The sequence below is a fragment of the Carassius carassius genome, chromosome 23, assembly GCF_963082965.1.
Source record: "Carassius carassius chromosome 23, fCarCar2.1, whole genome shotgun sequence".
NCBI lineage: Eukaryota > Metazoa > Chordata > Actinopteri > Cypriniformes > Cyprinidae > Carassius > Carassius carassius.
The window spans coordinates 31,493,786-31,514,491 of NC_081777.1; the positions used below are offsets into that span (position 1 = coordinate 31,493,786).

Genomic DNA, 20,706 nt, shown 5'->3' on the forward strand with positions numbered 1-20,706 from the left:
TCAAAAATCTGAAATCTATGATTATATGATAATAAAATAATTATATAAAAATTCTATAATAATAAAATAAAACTGAGTTTGACCTGTGCATATTTTTGATTGCTTGATGAATTGCAAGGAAAAAAAAAAATACAAAAATATAAAAAACAATTTTTCAAAACATATTCTCACCCTAATGCACTGCCTTAATGTTGAAATACTGCCATTCGGCATATATACACCTCCATTCATCAGAACAGAACGTGATTTGAACATCATAAATGAACTGTAACGTTCCCAGCTTCATACGGTTAACTGAGTTAATCCTGAGTTAACGGCGAGACGTGAGACGGTTAACTCGTCTGTCAGCTGAACACAATCAGATGGGGGTTAAACAGAAGCCCAGAGCTGCACACGAGTGTGAGAGACGACTGGCATTTGATCAGATCTGCTTTATTATTCTGTAAGGGCCGATTAGAGCGTGAGCGGTGGGGACAAACGTCTGCGTGATGGAGACAGATGAGATTTCCACCAGGAATCAATCGCTCCGGCGCTCAGGAAAGGCTAGGTGTTGTTTTCAATGCTTGCATTGAGTTTTTCCCTTACTTTGACCTTTAGAATCAAATATTTTTCATCACATATAATTAAAATTGTATTTTAATTGTATATATTTTAATTGCAGCTTTCATATATAAAATGCAGCTCAAAGTGCTTCGCAGGTCAGAATAAAAAAAAAAAAAATAGAAACAAAATTACTCATCTAAATATTTAATATTTTGTATTGTTTAGCCTGTCTGTTTTTCATATTTAATGTTTGCATTTAGTTCCTTTGACTTTTACCTTATTACAATAAATAACTAATACATTTTATTTGTGAAGCATCATTCACATCTACCCATAAAACTCAAAATAAATAAATAATTATATTTAATTAGAATGGGATCATTTATATCTATATTTTAATAAAAATAAATAAATAAATAAATAAATAAATACAAATAAATAAATAAATAAATAATACATTTTATTTGTGAAGCATCATTCATATCTACCCATAAAACTCAAAATAAATAAATAATTATATTTAATTAGAATGGGATCATTTATATCTATCTATTAAACTCAATAAAAATAAATAAATAAATAAATAAATATAAATAAATATAAATAAATAAATAAATAAATAAATAAATACAAATAAATAAATAAATAAATAATACATTTTATTTGTGAAGCATCATTCATATCTACCCATAAAACTCAAAATAAATAAATAATTATATTTAATTAGAATGGGATCATTTATATCTATCTATTAAACTCAATAAAAATAAATAAATAAATAAATAAATAAATATAAATAAATATAAATAAATAAATAAATAAATAAATAAATAAATAAATAAATAAATAAATAAATAAATAAATGAATAAATAAATAAATAAATAAATAATACATTTTATTTGTGTAGCATCATTCATATCTTTCTATAAAACTCAAAATAAATAAATAATTATGTTTAATTAGAATAGGATCATTTATATCTATCTATTAAACTCAATAAAAATAAATAAATAAATAAATAAATAATACATTTTATTTGTGTAGCATCATTCATATCTATCTATAAACTCAAGAAAAATAAATAAACTACATTTAATTTGAATAGGATAATTTATATCTATTAAACTCAATAAAATAAATAAATAATACATTTGATTTGTGTAGCGTCATTTATATTTACATATAAAAGTCAAGAAAAATAAATACAATAAATTTAATTTGAATAGGATAATCTGTATCTCATCTATTAAACTCAATAAAAATAAATTAAATACATTTAATTTGTGTAGTGTTATTCTATCATGAAATCTCAAAGATAAATAAATAAATAAAAAACATTTAATTTGAATAGGATCATTTATATTTATCTATTATTTTATTTATTATTATCTTTATCTATATCTAATATTTTTTTATTATTTTTTATTTATTCATGTTCTATTTGCATTTGCAGATACATTTTGCATTTAGCTCAGATGATCAACAACACACTAATATATATTTTTTTATATTGTCTTCGTTCAGTATCAAGAGGCATTCATTTCTATAGTGCACAAAATAATTAAAATACATAAAATAAATGGTTGAATTTTTTATCTAAGTATCCTTAAAACTAGATAAATAACTTATTTGCAAAGTTGCATTACATAAGACTTGCATTCAGAGAATTATTTGATTATTTATGTATTAATTAATTATAAATCACACCAATGCATCAGTCAAACAACATATTGAGATTTATGCTTAAAACAAAAAAGGTAAAAATGTGCCAATGAAATATATTAGATTCTAAGTCTTAAAATAATATTAATTTATTTTAGTAATATTAATTTATAATAGTGTTTATTCTCCTAAATATTTATCTTAAGGTCTACCCAACAATTGTGTAGCATTTCTAATGTTTTAAAGTTCTCTCACTTTGACTGTAAATAATAATAATTTTTATATATGTCCATCTAACTAAAAATGTGGTTAAAAAGTAAAAATTGGCCCTTCAAAAAATATAAATAAATATCTAAAAATAAAACAATAAAAAAATAATAAATGATATCTAAAAATAAAACAACAAAAATAATAAATGATATCGATCTAAAAATAAGCTGTCAACGTTTTAAGAAAAAAAATATTCAAGAAACATTATATTCTATAGTTGTACAATATTATTGATTTATTTTAATAATGGTAAAAAATGTATTTTGAAGTGCACTGATTCATTGATGGATTCAGGTTTAAAAAGACAAAACAAAGACATCAGACAGAGATTGTTCTCCTCCCGTCTTTTTATCTGTCTGTGTTTCTTTTCTTCCCACTCACACATTAATTATTATTCTCATTAATCTCAGCAGATATCTTCGCTGTCGTTGCTTTGCACCTTGAGCACAGGATCCTGAGCTCATCTCTGCATGCAGCCGTTTCACTCAAGGCTTTCCTGAACTTCCCTAATTAGCTTCAGTCCTCAGAATACCAATGAGCCAAATCCCCACTCCATGACCGATTGCAACAATGCATATGCATGCATATTTACACCACAGCTGTCACACACCACTGTAAGTAAAGTAAATCTGATGCTTCAACCAAACGTGGTTCATAGGTGGAAAAATTCACATAATCATTTCAACCTGAAGAGGAGTATTTTGAGTTGCATGAAACTGCTCATAAATGCTGGAGTTTCTGCATGCACACCATCGCCCTCCAGAGGCCTGGAGAGGAACTCAAAGCAATCGCAGAACAAAATACATAAGACTGAATATGATATTGCAATGTAAAGTCTTTTTTTACATGTGTAATATGTAGCAGAGAACAGTCTGTGTGCATACCTAAAAAACATAAATAAGCCTAATGATAAAAAGACTTAAGCTACATTTTTATGCGTCTGAATTTAAAAGCAAGTGTTTGATTGAACTCTACGCAGCAGTTCATGTGACTGAGCCCTGAATCAGAGCAGAAGAAGAACGAAAAAGCCTATACCTTGATGGTGGGAAGCACTAAATCCATGGCGGCACATTGTCGAGGGCTCAGACTGCGAGCTTCCTCCCGGATCACATGCTCCTGAACACAGAGAAAGACAGAGTCACATTCACATTAAAAACATTCATTTCCAACACTGCTCGAACTATACATACCAACTCACATTAAAGAATTTTAATGAAATGCCATGCATAAAATGACTTGTTTATATTTTAGCCAATTATATTATGCATGCCCTCTATATTATATTTTATTTTAGTTATACAAACATTTATATGAATAAAAAATATAAGACCTTCAGTAAAAATATGATATTTCATTTGTTATTTTGTTTTGGTAATAACATTTTATATTTTCTTTTATTAGGGGTGTCTATATTTTTCTTTAATAAAATAAAATAAAATAAAATAAAATATTAAATTAAATTAAATTAAATTAAATTAAAGTAAGTTTTGATTAACATTTTTCCTAGTTTGTTAAAATGCCTTAATACCAACTGTTTTCGAAAGTTTATCTGAACACCAGATCCCTGTCCATAACATTAGGTGGGATGTTCAGGTAAAACACACACAAAATCTCAGGACTTTTTATTTTTATTTTGCTTTAGTCTTAAATTCACTTAATTTGCACATTTTATACTTAATACATATCTAAAGTAAAGTAAATTAATCTTGAATTCTGAATGTTATAACATACAGTACAGACCAAAAGTTTGGAAACATTACTATTTTTAATGTTTTTGAAAGAAGTTTCTTCTGCTCATCAAGCCTGCATTTATTTGATCAAAAATACAGAAAAAACAGTAATATTGTAAAATATTATTACAACTTAAAATAATAGTTTTCTATTTGAATATACTTTAAAAAAATAATTTATTCCTGTGATGCAAAGCTGAATTTTCAGCATCATTCCTCCAGCCTTCAGTGTCACATGTAACATCAGTCGATCACATGATCATTTAGAAATCATTCTAATATTCTGATTTATTATGAGTGTTGGAAACAGTTCTGCTGTCTCATATATTTGATCAATAAAAGGTTAAAAAGAACTGCATTTATTCAAAATAAAAAAAATTCTAATAATATATTTTCTAATAATATATTTTCTTTACTATCACTTTTTATCAATTTAACACATCCTTGCTGAATAAAAGTATTGATTTTATTTAAAAAAAAAAGAAAGAAAAAAAAATTACTGACCCCAAATTACTGACCAGTAGTGTATAATGTTATTACAAAATATTAATATTTTAAAAACATAGCTTCTTTTTTTTATTTTTTTTTACTTTTTATTCATCAAAGTTTCCTAAAAAAGTATCACATGTTCTGAAAAAATATTAAGCAGCAGAACTGTTTCCAACTTTGATAATGAATCATCATATTAGAATGATTTCTAAAGGATCATGTGATAATGATCCTAAAAATTCAGCTTTGCATCACAGAAATAAATGATCATTTAAAGTAGAATAAATTATTTTAAGTTGTAATATTATTTCACAATATTACTGTTTTTTCTGTATTTTTGATCAAATAAATGCAGGCTTGATGAGCAGAAGAAACTTCTTTCAAAAACATTAAAAATAGTAATATTTCCAAACTTTTGGTCTGTACTGTATAATATTCAGAAATCAAGATTAATTTACTTTTGTTCATCAAGGATGCTTTAAATTGGCAGTAAAGAGATTCATAATTATTCTATTATTTACAAACTTTTTATTCATCTGTGAATCCTGATGAAATATAAAATATATCACAGTTTCCATAAAATATTGTGCAGCGTGACTGTTTTCATCATTGGTAATAATCAGAAATGTTTCTTGAGCAGTAAATCATCATATTTTCATGATTTCTGAAGATCATGTGACACTGAAGACTGGAGGAATGATGCTGAAAATACAACTTTGGTCTCAGAAATATATTTTAACAGAGATTCAGATAGAACAGGGTTATTTTTCAAAACAATAATATTTCACTTTTTTTGATCAATTAAATGCAGTTTTTAAAAAAGCCATAGACAGTGCCGCAGTTTCACTGGGTTTCGGAAACAGAGCGGTTGAATTCTACACACAGTTACTAAAGCACAGAGAACAGGAAACATAAAAATGCATTTGGAGCTAAAGCTGCTACTGAGCAGAGATGTTTCAGTGCCTATGAAATGAGACAGAGAGACGGACAAATGAGATGTGGAAACATGATGACGAGAAGCCGTCCATCTGTCTGACACCTGCTCAGATCCAAAGCGCTCGTCCTTCACTGGACTTAAACTCCTCAGCGGGGCGCATATAATTACACCAGCAGAAGCAGGGAAGTTTTCCGGAGAGACCGTGATGATGCAAACGGGCGCGTTTGACGGACAGCTGTAAAGCCTTCGCATAAGCCCGAAAGCGTTTTGGCAGCTAAAGGGGAGCTACATGAAAGCGCTGCTGTAATTTGTGAGGATAGTGGACATCTAGTGCTGCTCTGAGTCCTCCGAGCTCCTGACAAACATTAAACTCACTGTCAGTCGTCTGCTGCTTTAAACCCAACATGTCTCGCTCACGTCTGCAATCTGATCTGATCCCGCATTGGTGTTCACAGGCTGGATTATTAAACCAGTGATATCCTATTTTGGGCTCATGTTTAAACACATGAAAGAAATTAGCTTAAAGTTCATGCAAAAACAAACACACACACACACACACACACACACACATACACACACAAACACACAGACACGCACGCACGCACGCTCGCTCGCACGAACGCACGCACGCACACACACACACACACAGACACGCACGCTCGCTCGCACGCACACACACACACACATACAGACAGAGACTAACGTTTTCATCTGAAAAGTCTTTTCTTGTTTATGTGAACATTAATGGGAGAATTCATTGTATCAGTTTGCTAATTCTACTTTTGAATGTTCTCTGAATGTTCTGAAACGGTAGTAACATTAAAGAAAAATGGTGTAAAAAACAACAACAACATTTTGATTTAATGCAACTAAAACGTTTCCGGAAAAAAAAGTTCCATAAATGATGTAGAAATACATTTTTGTGCTTATGCTTTAAGGATGTTATTAAAGACCAGATAACTTTGAATAGACGTTTTTTAAATGTTACTGGAATGTTTGTTCATAACTTTCAGAGAACCTTGTCGAATCATTCTGAGCGTGTTCCCTGTTAGCTGGGATGATCCTTGGAGTTATAACAACAACATTTTTTATACCTTTTAAATGAAAGTTATAACGTTTTATTTAACATGGATAGGAAAACCAAGTCCTCACCTTGAGTTTGGAGAACTGGCCGAGGTCCTTAGCAGCGCTGAAAATCATCTGAGCTCCTTGCTGTTAAACAAATGCACAAAACATGTTGTTTGTTCATATCACTTACTAGAATAATATTTCCAAAAAACAATGAGGGCCATTGTGACAACATTTAAAAATAAAATAAAATAAAATATTTTGTTTTGGTAATAAAATTTTATATTTTCTTTTATTAGGAGTGTCTAAATTTTCATAAAATAAAATAAAATAAAATAAAATAAAATAAAATAAAATAAAATAAAATAAAATAAAATAAAATAAAATAAAATAAAATAAAATAAAATAAAATAAAATAAAAATATATAGGGTTTCTATTAAATAATCTATTTTTATACTTGTATTTTATTTTAGCTATGAACTGAAATGTATAAGCGTTGCATCATTTTATTTTATTTTAACTATACAGTAAAATATACAAAAGGCCTCCCTTAAATATTTTTATTTTATAGCTATGAAATAATATATATGTATAAACATATAAGATCTTCATTATTTTAGTTGATCTTATTTCTAAAGTAAAATATACAGTATAAGTCCTCCATTACATATTATATTTTATTTTAGCTATTAAAAAATATATATTAAGCATAAGCTCTCCATTATTTTAGTTTATTTTAGCTACAAAGTATTTTGTTTTATTTTAAGTTAAGTAAAATAAATGAGCCCACCATTAAATGGTGTATTTTAATTGAGCTATGACATAAATATATTAATCTCTCCATTTTCTGTTTTATTTGAGCAATAAAGTAAAATATATAAGCAATCCATTAAATTAAAAATTGTATTTTACCTATGAAATAAAATCGGTTAAGTTCTCCATTATTCCCTTTTATCTTAGCTATAAAGTAAAATATGCACGGCCTCCATTGCATATTTTATTTTTATTTCATTTTATGTAATTTTTAAAAATTAAATTAATTACATTATCTTTTTATAGCTGTGAAATAAAATGCACAAACCCTCCTTAAAAAAATATTTAATTTAATTTAATTTAATTTAATTTAATTTAATTTAATTTAAATAAATAAATAAATAAATAAATAAATAAATAAATAAATAAATAAATAAATAAATAAATAAATAAATAAATAAATAAATAAATAAATAAATAAATAAATAAATAAATAAATAAATAAATAAATAAATAAATAAATAAATAAATAAATAAATAAATGTTTAAAACTGTGAAACATCTGATGTTTCTAATTATGGTTATTCCTCTTTGTAGATCCCTAAACTGTGAAACAGCACTTTTCCAAAAGGAGCATGTTTCATTCTGTCCTCAGCTGATCTGTGATTGTGTCTTCAGTCACATTTCCATACGCTTGTGTTAGGAGCAGATGTGTGTGTGTGTGTGTGTGACACTCACTGTCTGGTCTGAGAGAGGAGGAAGAACAATCTGTTGCTCGATGGTGTTGAGCACAATCTTCCACAGCTCCTTAAGGACCCGTTTGAGAACCGTCTTCTCACAGATCTTGGCAAACAGAATTAGGCTGGAGAGAAAAAAGAGGGATGAAAGAGTGACGAAAGAAGCGCAGCTGGTGCTTCATCAGATGTAGCTGTGTGTTTCCTCACTTCTTGTCCAGCAGGTCCATGAGCGCTCTCAGGACGGTCTCTGCGTCCATCGCTGCGTTACTCTTGTTCCCTGCGCTTCCCTTCATCTGCATCAGCTCCTGATTCATTTGTTTGACACAGTCTTCAATGACCGGCTTGAAACTGCACAGAAACGGTCAACATGAAAACTACATCCATACTAGCATTCATTTAAGAATGAGAACACAGTTGCACGACTATGTCTAATAAACCATACAATAAAACATATAAGTCCTCTATAAAATATTTGTATTTAATAAAATAAATAAATGCGATTTTTATTATTTAAGCTCATCTCTATGTCTATATTTTCTAATCACAGAAGTCAACATGAATTTTCTTATATATACTTCTTAGATATTAGACCTTTGTTAAATATTTGAACTATAAATAAAAGATAAATGTCCTCCATGAAAATTATTTTCTATTTTATTTCATAAATACTAATCAATACAAATACTAGATTTTATTAAACACATAAAAAAAACTGTGATACAAATAGTTTATTTTTAATCACTTTATTTTTTATTTTTTTGAATAGTAAAAATTCCCTGTGTTTTAAGCACACTTGGAAATAAAGCGCTTTCTGATTCAGATTCTAATAAAATTAAATATAAAATAAACTAGAAAAAATAATCACAGGTATATTTGTAGCGATAGCCAAAAATACATCGTATGGGTCAAAATTATCCATTTTTCTTTTATGCCAAAAATCTTTAGGATATTAAGTAAAGATCATGTACTTTAAATATATCAAATCTAAATGTTTGATTAGTAATATGCATTGCTAATAATTCATTGAACAACTTTAAACATGATTTTCTCAATATTTAGATTTTTTTGCTCCCTCAGATTCCAGATTTTCAAATAGTTGTATCTCAACCAAATATTATCCTATCATAACAAACCATGCATCTTATTTATTCAGCTTTCAGATGATGTATAAATCTCAATTTTTTTTTAAAAAACTGACGCTTATGATTGGTTTTGTGCTCCAGGGTCACATGCATGCATCCAATCAAATACCGTAACAATAACATTTAATTTGCGAGAAAAATTACTTTTAACTTGACTCAAGCAAGTCCATTAGAATCTGATCATATTTCCTGCATCCCATGATTCCCTCATAAGTCACCTGGAGCCGAAGACACCACTGAGCTCGTCCAGCACCGTGTTGAGTTTATTCTGCAGCTCTTTCAGCAGATCGCTGGCCTCTGCGTCCAGCTGGAAAACACACAGCGTCACATGACACACACCACAGGAACAGGAAACACTGAGGACTCAGTGGCATGCCTTCATATGAAAACGTTGTGTTGCAAATAGTAAACCATTAATTCTGCATTAATATTAGCAACTGATTTTCCAAAAATGTATTTTATTTAACATTAAATGATGGAAGTTAAATGAAATTGAAACATAATTCCTAAGAACTGAATTACTATAATCAGTCAGTCAATCAATCAATCAATCAATCAATCAATCAATCAATCAATCAATCAATCAACACAATTATATAAAAAAACATTTTGTATAAAAATTTATTAAAATATAGAATACTTGCAAAATTGCATATTGTTTTATATATTTTTTTGTAATAAAATTTTTTGTTTATATATTTTTTTATAATAAAAAGCAAGGGAAAATACATGTTTATAGACTGCAAATGTAATATATAATGTAAAATATACACAAAATAAAATCTAAAAATGTAAAATAAAATAAAAGATAAAATAAATGACTTTCAAAGATTCATTCAAAATTTGTCAACTACACTTTAAAAAATTATCTAAGGGCAGAATTACTGCAAGAAATGAATAAATAAATAAATACATTGGATAAAAGCTACATATATAATATAATATAATATAATATAATAATATATATATGTATATAAAATGATTAGATTTATATATATTATCTATTTATATTATAGTATTTAAATACATTTTATAAATATGTATGCAAATTATTACTTTTTATTCATGTTATCACCTGTTGCACTGCTAAATAAGTAAAACATTTGCAGGCATTATGGTAGTGAGAATTATTATTTTTTTTTCCTTGTTTTGGAAAAATATAGTTTATCCTTTTTTTTATTTTGGATTTTGACATGTGACCAGGAAAATAGAGTATCACCAGAAAAGTTTTTACCCATTTTACCCAAGTGATCCAACAAACAAAAAATATTATCAAACTTCATGCATTTATAAAAGATTTGTATTTGTATCAGGGAGGTCTGACTGTCTACAATAATTGCAGATGGATTTGTGCTAAATCATGGTCCAAAACCGCTGTAAGAAGTGAAATATTAACATTGCTAAGTTATAGCTGAATTCATTATATATTAATAAGGGTCTTAATTAGGGAATCATGATGTGAAACTATACAGAATATTACTCTTGTATACCGCACCTGTGGTCTACTGTACCTCGTATCGTTAATTAGCAGATAACGGGTGATCTGTGTGTGAACGCTTGCTCTATCGCAGCTAACTTTGACTCTCGCAGTTAATATTTCTTGGACATTTCGGGATCTTTTATTTATAAATCCATGATAACAAGCCACTGTAATTACATTTTTCTTTCACTTGGCTAATTGTTCTGGGAACAGTGGCGCTGCCAGAGAAGGCAGGGTTATATTCGGAGCATTTCGCTTTAATTTCCTTAGAACTAATACATAAATTAGTCATTCTTTCAAACAGCTGGACTGTTTTTAAAGCGCTGTAGCCTTTAGTTGACAAACGATCTATCTTTATGAATCTTTAATATGAAGTACTTTAAAACTGGACAAAAACTACCCAGTGATTTCAATACATTACGAATGGCATTTAACGGCTGGTAATATACACATGCCATTTCTTTCCAAGTTGTTTAAGACATAACTGACTGTATTTATGTGTTTTTGACATAACCTTGTGCCAACTGACAGCCAGATCTCTCTGCATATGCAGAACACCATACATCAGAAGTTTATACTGATATGGCTTTAAAGCACGTGCAATTAATAAACTTTCATAATATCAAACAGGACCCTAGGAGCTATGTTATGCTATGAGCATATGTGGTCTCCCAAGGCAAACAGGTCCTAGGCGACGGGTCAGACTAAGAGCGGTTCAGAACCCCCTTATGAGAAGACAAAATCAAAGGACCGTGACGTCGCCCGGTATGGCGCAGCCGGGGCCCCACCCTGGAGCCAGGCCCGGGGTTGGGGCTCGTATGCGAGCGCCTGGTGGCCGGGCCTCCCCCCACGGGGTCCGGCCGGGCTCAGCCCGAAGGAGCGACGTGGGGCCGCCTTCCCGTGGGCTCACCACCCACAGGAGGGACCGTAAGGGGCCGGTGCTTAGACAATCGGGCGGCAGTCGAAGGCGGGGGCCTCGACAGCCCGATCCCTGGACACGGAAACTAGCTCTAGGGACGTGGAACGTCACCTCACTGGCGGGGAAGGAGCCCGAGATTGTGCGTGAGGTTGAGAGGTTCCGACTAGCGATAGTCGGGCTCACCTCTACGCACAGCTTGGGCTCTGGAACCACACTCCTCGAGAGAGGATGGACTCTTCACCACTCTGGAGTTGCCAATGGTGAGAGGCGGCGGGCTGGTGTGGGTTTGCTTATAGCCCCCCAGCTCAGCTGCCATGTGTTGGAGTTTACCCCGGTGAACGAGAGGGTCGCTTCCCTGCGCCTTCGGGTCGGGGATAGGTCTCTCACTGTCGTTTGTGCCTACGGGCCGAACGGCGGTGCAGAGTACCCAGCCTTCTTGGAGTCTCTGGGAGGGGTGCTGGAAAGTGCTCCGACTGGGGACTCCGTCGAGTGGACCATTGAGTCCGAGTGGACCATGTTCTCCACCTCCATTGTCGAAGCAGCCGCTCGGAGCTGTGGCCGTAAGGTTTCCGGTGCCTGTCGAGGCGGGAATCCCCGAACCCGGTGGTGGACACCGGAAGTAAGGGATGCCGTCAAGCTGAAGAAGGAGTCCTATCGGGCCTGGTTGGCTTGTGGGACTCCTGAGGCAGCTGACAGGTACCGGCAGGCCAAGCGGACTACAGCCCGGGTGGTTGTGGAGGCAAAAACTCGGGCCTGGGAGGAGTTCGGTGAGGCCATGGAGAAGGACTATCGGTCGGCCTCGAAGAGATTCTGGCAAACCGTCCGGCGCCTCAGGAGAGGGAAGCAGTGCCCTACCAACGCTGTTTACAGTAGAGGTGGGGAGCTGTTGACCTCAACTGGGGATGTCGTTGGACGGTGGAAGGAATACTTCGAGGATCTCCTCAATCCCGCTGTCACGTCTTCCATTGAGGACGCAGAGGCTGAGGGCTCAGATGTGGACTCGTCCATCACCCAAGCTGAAGTCACCGAGGTAGTCAAGAAACTGCTCGGTGGCAAGGCACCGGGGGTGGATGAGATCCGCCCTGAGTACCTCAAGTCTCTGGATGTTGTGGGGCTGTCTTGGCTGACACGCCTCTGCAGCATCGCGTGGCAGTCGGGGACGGTGCCTCTGGGATGGCAGACCGGGGTGGTGGTCCCTCTTTTTAAGAAGGGGGACCGGAGGGTGTGTTCCAACTACAGGGGGATCACACTTCTCAGCCTCCCTGGGAAAGTCTATGCCAGGGTACTGGAGAGGAGAATCCGGCCGATAGTAGAACCTCGGATTCAGGAGGAACAGTGTGGTTTTCGTCCAGGCCGTGGAACACTGGACCAGCTCTATACCCTCTACAGGGTGCTGGAGGGTTCATGGGAGTTTGCCCAACCAGTCCACATGTGCTTTGTGGATTTGGAGAAGGCATTCAACTGTGTCCCTCGCGGCGGCCTGTGGAGGGTGCTCCGGGAGTATGGGGTCCGGGGCCCTTTGCTAAGGGCTATCCGGTCCCTGTACGACCGGAGCAGGAGCTTGGTTCGTATTGCCAGCAGTAAGTCAGACTTGTTCCCGGTGCGTGTTGGACTCCGGCAGGGCTGCCCTTTGTCGCCGGTTCTGTTCATGATTTTTATGGACAGAATTTCAAGGCGCAGCCAGGGGCCGGAGGGGGTCAGGTTTGGTGACAACACGATTTCGTTTCTGCTCTTTGCGGATGATGTTGTCGTGTTGGCCTCATCAAGCCAGGACCTTCGGCATGCACTGGGACGGTTTGCAGCCGAGTGTGAAGCGGCTGGGATGAGAATCAGCACCTCCAAATTCGAGGCCATGGTCCTCAGTCAGAAAAGGGTGGCTTGCCCACTTCAGGTTGGTGGAGAGTTCCTGCCTCAAGTGGAGGAGTTTAAGTATCTTGGGGTCTTGTTCACGAGTGAGGGAAGGATGGAACGGGAGATTGACAGACGGATCGGTGCAGCTTCTGCAGTAATGCGGTCGATGTACCGGTCTGTCGTGGTGAAGAAAGAGCTGAGCCGCAAGGCGAAGCTCTCGATTTACCGGTCAATCTACGTTCCTACTCTCACCTATGGTCATGAGCTTTGGGTCTTGACCGAAAGGACAAGATCACGGATACAGGCGGCCGAAGTGAGCTTTCTCCGCAGGGTGGCTGGGCGATCCCTTAGAGATAGGGTGAGAAGCTCAGTCACCCGGGAGGAGCTCAGAGTAGAGCCGCTGCTCCTCCACATCGAGAGGGGTCAGCTGAGGTGGCTCGGGCATCTGTTCCGGATGCCTCCTGGATGCCTTCCCGGGAAGGTGTTCCGGGCGCGTCCCACTGGGAGGAGACCCCGGGGAAGACCTAGGACACACTGGAGAGACTATGTCTCCCGGCTGGCCTGGGAACGCCTCGGTGTCCCCCCAGAAGAGCTGGAGGAAGTGTCTAGGGAGAGGGAAGTCTGGGGTTCTCTGCTTAGACTGCTGCCCCCGCGACCTGGCCCCGGATAAGCGGAAGAAGATGGATAGATGGATGGAATATCAAACAGTGTTTTGTTTTGTCAGAGTATGTGAGGCCTGAGCTCCGCCCTCTTTTGGAAAAGGGGCGGGTAGCAGCAGCTCATTTGCATTCAAAGATACATGCATTGGCATGTTTTTGCTTTTGTAAAAAAATGTCATATTCAGCATGAAATATTAAATGGGTTATGAACTGAGGAAACAAAATTCCCTATATCTTTTGACATATAAGAGGTCATTGTACTATAAAAACATCCTGCAAGTTTCAGAACGCAAAACTTTGTTGTTAGTCCAGTGGTTCTCAGAATTGTTTGGTTGCGCCCCCCTTTAAACATATAAAAAACATTAAACTGATGCCTTGTTCTTTTTCTGACTTACTGACAGTTAAAATGATTTGCTTTGGCGTGTCCGGTTTAGATACAGTGAGTGAAGCCGAAAGGAAAATATTCCTCATCATATTTTCTGTATTTAGCTTTTGAATGACCAGCAGCTGCCTGGGTCTGTGTGACTCCATCTATTGCTTTTCTATACACCCATTCATCTCCTATTCTAAGTTACGTCTTTTGGCCGTTTACTGTTTTATTTCTATTCTATTTACAGTACTGCCTGTTTAGCCACGGCCACCAATTCTATAGCACTGCCTCGTTAGCTCCTTACCGAATTTACAGAACTGCCTGTTTAGCCCCGCCTACAGATTCTACAGCATTGCCTTTTAACCTCCACCTACTGATTCTACAGCATTGCCTGTTTAGCCCCACCCACTGATTCTACAGCACTGCCACATTAGCTCTGCCTATCGATTCTAAAGCATTGCCTTTTAACCTCCACCTACTGATTCTACCACACTGCCTTGTTAGCCCCGCCTACCGATTCTACAGCATTGCCAATTATCCTCTACCTACCGATTCTACAGCACTGCCTTGTTAGCTCCACCTATAGCTCCGCCTACCGATTCTACAGCACTGCCTCATTAGCCCCGCCTACCGATTCTACAGCATTGCCAATTAACCTCCACCTATCGATTCTACAGCACTGCCTTGTTAGCTCCGCCTACCAATTCTACCACTCTGCCTTGTTAACTCCGCCTACCGATTCTACCACACTGCCTCGTTAGCTATGCCTACCGATTCTACAGCACTGCCTTGTTAGCTCCGCCTACCGATTCAACTCACTGCCTTCTTAGCTCCGCCTACTGATTCTACCACACTGCCTTGTTAGCTCCGCCTACCGATTCTACAGCACTGCCTTGTTAGTTCCGCCTACCGATTCTACCACACTGCCTTGTTAGCTCCGCCCACCGATTCTACCACACTGCCTTGTTAGCTCCGCCTACCGATTCTACAGCACTGCCTTCTTAGCTCCGCCTACCGATTCTACCACACTGCCTTGTTATCTCCGCCTACCGATTCTACCACACTGCTTTGTTAGCTCCGCCTACCGATTCTACCACACTGCCTTGTTAGCTCCGCCTAATGATTCTACAGCACTGCCTTGTTATCTCCGCCTACCGATTCTACAGCACTGCCTTGTTAGCTCCACCTATAGCTCCGCCTACTGATTCTACAGCACTGCCTTGTTAGCTCTGCTTACTGATTCTACAGCACTGCCTCGTTAGCCCCGCCTACCGATTCTACAGCACTGCCTTGTTAGCTCCGCCTAATGATTCTACAGCACTGCCTTGTTAGCTCCGCTTACCGATTCTACAGCATTGCCAATTAACCTCCACCTACCGATTCTACAGCACTGCCTTGTAATCTCCGCCTACCGATTCTACAGCACTGCCTTGTTAGCTCCGCCTAATGATTCTACAGCACTGCCTTGTTAGCTCCGCTTACCGATTCTACAGCACTGCCTTGTTAGCTCCGCCTACCGATTTTACCACACTGCCTTGTTAGCTCCGCCTACCGATTTTACAACACTGCCTTGTTAGCTCCACCTACCGATTTTTTTTGCTACGCCCACCGACTCATGCATATAGTGTTTACGAGAGAGGGCTGAACAAACAGGTTTACGCAGAAACCAAGTGATAAAGATGTTCTGAAGACAACAAGATATTGTGCAGTCCCAAGGGGTGGTGTTGGTGCAGTGGAAGACATTTAACCCCTAGTTTATCCAGAGGCGTGCGACCTCTGACATATACAGGTCCTTCTCAAAAAATGTACATATTGTGATAAAGTTCATTATTTTCCATAATGTAATGATAAAAATTAAACGTTCATATATTTTAGATTCATTGCACACCAACTGAAATATTTCAGGTCTTTTATTGTTTTAATACTGATGATTTTGGCATACAGCTCATGAAAACCCAAAATTCCCATCTCAAAAAATTAGCATATTATGAAAAGGTTCTCTAAACGAGCTATTAACCTAATCATCTGAATCAACTAATTAACTCTAAACACCTGCAAAAGATTCCTGAGGCTTTTAAAAACTCCCAGCCTGGTTCATTACTCAAAACCGCAATCATGGGTAAGACTGCTGACCAGAAGGCCATCATTGACACCCTCAAGCGAGAGGGTAAGACACAGAAAGAAATTTCTGAACGAATAGGCTTTTCCCAGAGTGCTGTATCAAGGCACCTCAGTGGGAAGTCTGTGGGAAGGAAAAAGTGTGGCAAAAAATGCTGCACAATGAGAAGAGGTGACCGGACCCTGAGGAAGATTGTGGAGAAGGACCGATTCCAGACCTTGGGGGACCTGCGGAAGCAGTGGACTGAGTCTGGAGTAGAAACATCCAGAGCCACCGTGCACAGGCGTGTGCAGGAAATGGGCTACAGAGAAGCAGCACTGGACTGTTGCTCAGTGGTCCAAAGTACTTTTTTCGGATGAAAGCAAATTTTGCATGTAATTCGGAAATCAAGGTGCCAGAGTCTGGAGGAGAAGGAAATGCCAAAATGCCTGAAGTCCAGTGTCAAGTACCCACAGTCAGTGATGGTCTGGGGTGCCATGTCAGCTGCTGGTGTTGGTCCACTGTGTTTTATTAAGGGCAGGGTCAATGCAGCTAGCTATCAGGAGATTTTGGAGCACTTCATGCTTCCATCTGCTGAAAAGCTTTATGGAGATGAAGATTTCGTTTTTCAGCACGACCTGGCACCTACTCACAGTGCCAAAACCACTGGTAAATGGTTTACTGACCATGGTATTACTGTGCTCAATTGGCCTGCCAACTCTCCTGACCTGAACCCCATAGAGAATCTGTGGGATATTGTGAAGAGAAAGTTGAGAGACTCTTGAGAGAGTTGGGTTGAGAGACCCAACACTCTGGATGAGCTTAAGGCCGCTATCGAAGCATCCTGGGCCTCCATAACACCTCAGCAGAGCCACAGGCTGATTGCCTCCATGCCACGCCGCATTGAAGCAGCCATTTCTGCAAAAGGATTCCCGACCAAGTATTGAGTGCATAACTGAACATAATTATTTGAAGGTTGACTTTTTTTGTATTAAAAACACTTTTCTTTTATTGGTCGGATGAAATATGCTAATTTTGTGAGATAGGAATTTGGGGTTTTCATGAGCTGTATGCCAAGATCATCAGTATTAAAACAATAAAGACCTGAAATATTTCAGTTGGTGTTCAATGAATCTAAAATATATGAAAGTTTAATTTTTTATCATTACATTATGGAAAATAATGAACTTTATCACAATATGCTAATTTTTTGAGAAGGACCTGTATAGCAATTGTAAGTTGCTTTGGATAAAAGCGTCAGTTAAATGAATAAATGTAAATGTATTGTGGAAAAACATCTTTTGCTACAACAAGCCTTCTAAATCATCTAAATTACAATGTTTTTTGATGTAAAAATCTTGACAACGTTATAAGTGGACCACACGTTATAAGTGGATCTGGTATTCATAATTATAAACAGTGCACGTGATTAAAAAGCAAGTTCAGGTCATTACAGCAAAAATCCAAATCCTGTCATCATTTATTCACCTTAAGGTCATTCTTCTAATTTATGTTATGCAATATGTTCATGCTGCCCTATTCCAAAAGAAAGTGATGCAGTGCAATGCAAAAAAATAAAAGCATCATATGTGACCTTTTAGTTTTTTTTTACCAAAATATACAGTGTGTTCCTCACACAAAGTTGTCACATGACTTGAAATATATGCATGGAAATATATACTGTGCATGTGCATGAGTGACATCGACTACTTTTATGATACCTTTAAGCTTCTGTTTGTCATTATTAGAGCTAAGAAAAAATATATTTACAAAGTATGTATATACATTTTCTGTTCACACACATACATCAAAAAACATTTATATGCAATTCAAATACATAAATGTTACATTTGGGCCTAAATATTTATGTGAGTGCATTAAGGTGAATAAATAATGACTGATTGTTCCATTTTGGCTGAATGACCCATTAAACATTAAGTGTTAGCAGCCTCAGTTATTGACGATAATCATCCCATGCCAGGAAACTCGATCAGGTGCAGCATGCTCTTGAGGGGGCGGGACAGGAAGTATGAGAGACAGGAAGTGAGGTGTGTCCATGGGTGCACGTGCTGCTCAAATGTGTCCAGTTAAACCACTCAACCGTGATGAATAAGGACCATACACTACAGCCAGAATTCACAACCAGAGAGCAGCGTCATCATTTGCTGTCATTTAATGTTGCTCTAAACGGAAAGACAGAAAGTAGATGAGCTTACAGGCTTGGAACGATATGAGGATGAGTAAATGATGACAGAATTCTGGCTGTAGAGCAGCGGTGTATAGAGATGTTAAAGGAAACCTGTCCACACACCTTGCAGAAGACCACAGTCCCTTCCTCCTGGTGCAAGAGCCCAGAGGAGACGGGGACAACAAGAAACAAGGACATTGTCATAGTTGGAGAGAACAGAGAGAAGAATCACAACACGCATGCACAATTCACACGGGAAGTTAAGTTGCGTTCACATCATGCAGATTTACCGTAATTATGAGGCGACTCTGAGAATCTGCTCTGAACTCATCGAACCATTTGGGATATTTTGATTCTATGGCCACACTGGGTGTCAAACGGATCCATGCATGTGTGGCTAATCTCAAATCCCCTTTTTAATTAATGAGACGATTTGCACGGTTCTCTTAAAGGAGTAGTTCACCCAAAAATGAAAATTTGCTGGAAATGTGCTCAGCGTGTAATATTTATATTTAAAGTGTTACAGCAGCATTGCATTTATTTTATGATTGTTACAAATCATTACTTCTCTCATGCATAACTCAAATCAAATATTAACCTAAATTACTGTAAGTATAATTATTTATTATTACTGTATTTCTTTGCCATTTCCACATTTTTAAACATCTAAAGATACACATTAAATAAGAAATAATATATACATATTTTCATTGAAATTGAAAATGCATTGTATAAAAATAAAAAATGTAAACATAAAAATTATAAAAATAAAATAGTTACCAAAAACAATTTTATTAAAATTGATTTAAAATAAAATAATAACTAGTTAAATGTATAAATTGTTTAGTTCCTTTGCTAAGTATATAATTAGGCCTAATTGATCTTTAAGTACTAAAGGATAATTAATGAAATTAGAAAGACATAAAGGACAAAACTGAATTAAAATCTGATTCAGAATCTTGACATTTTAATCTTGAAGATTATAAATAAATCATCAGGATGTGTTGATGTAGGAAACTAAATAGCTGTATCTGCCGAAGCCTGATGTCAAGAGGAAGAAGCTAGAACTTCCTTGACCTTCTATTAGACTCATAATTACGGTAATTGAGACATTTATGAACGCAGCTTTACAGTAAGGGATGTTCTACGGCTTCACACACACAGACAGTTAGTGGGAAACATTGCTATGGACTGGAGTCTTCAGAAACATTGATTCGATTACTGACCTGTTTTCCTCCCATGGACTCGAACATCTTCTCCAGTTGAACTCGGAGCTGCTGGATGTTGTTCACGAGGATGCAGGGCTGTCAGGAGAAGAAAGATAGACTAGATATTTCATGACTGATCAATTGTACTGGCTTTCAGATACATTCAGTGTTTAAACCCCTGCGTCTGGCTAATGCAAGGAGACGACTGTGAATATATACAAAGGGCATCGATTCGTCTGGATGCTGATCGTTGATTTCGCACATCTTCCTTTCATCAGGCAGTTAATCTGAATTACATTACACAGAAATCTATGCTTCCGCCTCTCCAGGGAACTGGCAGATTTACACAACTGAGTTGTATTTAAACACTAATTTCCTTTTGAAAATACGTGAAATTAATGCACAGCAACTGTTTTCTTAAAGCATGATGTTTTTGTTATATTAATTAATAGTCAATCATAGTCATAATAGTTAATAATGCATCTGACAGGTTGCTCTAATGCACAATTTAATATATTTGAATTCTAAAGAATTGCATGTTTGCACTATATATCTCAGTATATAACAAATATAGATAGATAGATAGATAGATAGATAGAT

The 20,706-nt window shown here is 36.3% G+C and overlaps 1 protein-coding gene across 2 annotated transcripts in view; it reads right to left on the reverse strand.

The window, feature by feature from the left end:
- The window catches only part of LOC132101774 (protein unc-13 homolog C-like), a 146,914-nt gene that overhangs the window by 9,872 nt on the left and 116,336 nt on the right, over positions 1-20,706 (reverse strand). Inside the window, exons 23-29 of one of the 2 annotated variants that reach the window (XM_059506971.1) lie at positions 20,125-20,202; positions 19,022-19,048; positions 9,552-9,640; positions 8,399-8,539; positions 8,193-8,316; positions 6,785-6,844; positions 3,512-3,592 (exon numbers count right to left, since the gene is read on the reverse strand). In XM_059506971.1, the coding sequence (XP_059362954.1) occupies positions 3,512-3,592; positions 6,785-6,844; positions 8,193-8,316; positions 8,399-8,539; positions 9,552-9,640; positions 19,022-19,048; positions 20,125-20,202 (600 nt within the window). The remainder of the gene's footprint in view (positions 1-3,511; positions 3,593-6,784; positions 6,845-8,192; positions 8,317-8,398; positions 8,540-9,551; positions 9,641-19,021; positions 19,049-20,124; positions 20,203-20,706) is intronic. The other variant, XM_059506972.1, reaches the window with a different exon arrangement.